Source organism: Nematolebias whitei, chromosome 10 (assembly GCF_014905685.2).
Source record: "Nematolebias whitei isolate Nwh7 chromosome 10, NemWhi1, whole genome shotgun sequence".
Lineage (NCBI taxonomy): Eukaryota > Metazoa > Chordata > Actinopteri > Cyprinodontiformes > Rivulidae > Nematolebias > Nematolebias whitei.
In genome coordinates, this window is record NC_056507.1 from 13,341,763 (window position 1) to 13,343,587 (window position 1,825).

The 1,825-nt window shown below is 41.8% G+C and overlaps 1 protein-coding gene across 1 annotated transcript in view; it reads left to right on the forward strand.

Annotated features, from left to right (window-relative positions):
* Positions 1-1,825, forward strand: part of ndrg4 (NDRG family member 4) — a gene marked incomplete in the record, with an annotated part of 75,708 nt that overhangs the window by 35,645 nt on the left and 38,238 nt on the right. Inside the window, 1 exon segment of the mRNA XM_037683373.1 lies at positions 165-255. Within this exon segment, the coding sequence (XP_037539301.1) occupies positions 178-255 (78 nt within the window).

Sequence of the window (1,825 nt, forward strand, 5' to 3'; positions counted from 1 at the left end):
AAACACTCAAGCAGGATGTGTAACTTTCCCATCATGATAGAAAAATCTTTTTTTGTTTGTTTTTACATATTAATATCTCTGAGCACAGAAAGTACTTTGCATGATGCAAGAATAATGTAACCATCAATGTGTGTTGTTTTCCTATGTTGCCATGGCGATTGCAGGTTGCTGTCCAGGATGGCGGGGATGAAGGAGCAGCAGATCACGGAGGAGAAGCCCCTGCTGCTGGAGCAGAAAGGAGTGGACTCGGACATGGTCAGACCACCTTCTTCATCACATGCACGTCCTTTTAGTTCCCGTTAACGCGTCTATCTGGGCATTCGCACGCAGTTGGTGTAGCCCTTTAAAACTCTTGGCGTATTAAGACAGAGATGTTTGTGCTCATTATTTGGGATGGCTCATAATTAGGCAATGTGCTTGTTTACCAGCAGAGAAGAAAATTAATGAAGTCCATCCAACCATGAGTCTTTGAAAACGATGCAGCGAGAAGCTGAAAGCTCATTTAAGCTGTGAGAGGAAGAGAAAGACAGTGTTGGTGAACCGAGCAAATAAAAAGCCACAGAATGGCCAGTAGGCGGTTACATAAACGCCACTTATTCCAGACCACTTCTCCATTAAACAAGCAACAGGTAAAGGATGAATCAGTGACTTTTGAATGGCTCTTGATGCACAAACGATATAATTGCCAGAGACTCGTCTAATGGAAAAGTGAGTTGAAGAGGCAAGATTGATTCCTGGAAATCACTCGTATAATTATAGTCTTAAACTTTTTAACAGCTCTGCCTTAGTTAAGTGGCTCGGTTCTAATTTCTGCCATTTATGGTGAGGCAAGATGTTTGATCTAGAACAGAAGCAGACAAAAGGTTACAGAATTACTGAAAGCTCCGAATGGCCAATTAGGAAACAGTCAACAAAATGATTATCTCCCGGAAAAACATGAAAACAAGAGTAAACAAATGTAAGGTAATTATCTGTTTCTGACGAGCATCTTATTTGTGCCAATGACTTAGTGATGACTCATTTCACTGTCCGAGCTGAGACCCTGCATCCAGATCATACAGGAGGTCAGGGTATGGGACAGCACAATATGCTATCAATCAGCATGAATGCATTAAACTAACACTAATCAATTAAAGGTCATTAGACCTGCTCATTGTTACTCTGTTGGTAAATGATCAAGGTCATTGATTACTGCCTCTTGTTCCAGTTACATGTTGCATGACACTATGGGCTGCTGTTTATTGTTCTAAAGACCCCTCTGCTCAGACACTTTCAGTTCTATTGGATGCTTCTCAGCACTTACTGTATTTCAAGTCTGCAGCACAAGTGACCTTTAAGAGTAGTTACAGAGCGATTACCTTCTCACGTAGAACACCGGTAAAACAAATGACATTTCTTGTTTGACAAAAGCTGCGTTCACTTTCATATGGGAACAACCAGAATGAGCTAGAGAATAAAAATGGGGGGAAAAACAACTGTATTATAGCAAATTATATAGAGTAGGAGATGTTTGTTCTCATGATTCTGGTAAACTTTGTATTATAAACCAAATGCTGAAACCCTTAAAAGAAAATATAAAACATTACCTTCAAGTGAAAGTACAGCTTGACAGTTTGACATGACATGAAAGCAGAAACTTCCAGTTTAAAGTTGCTTTACATTATACTTCAAATATCTCCACCTTCTTCTGCTGGGAACTGAAACCAGCAGGATCTGTCCATGGAACCTGCCATAATGGTACATGTGGAGCTTTTGAGCCCCCCCCCCCCCCCCCCCCCCCGCTCCACGCCCCACCCACACCGACCCCCACCACCACCCCCCTCAC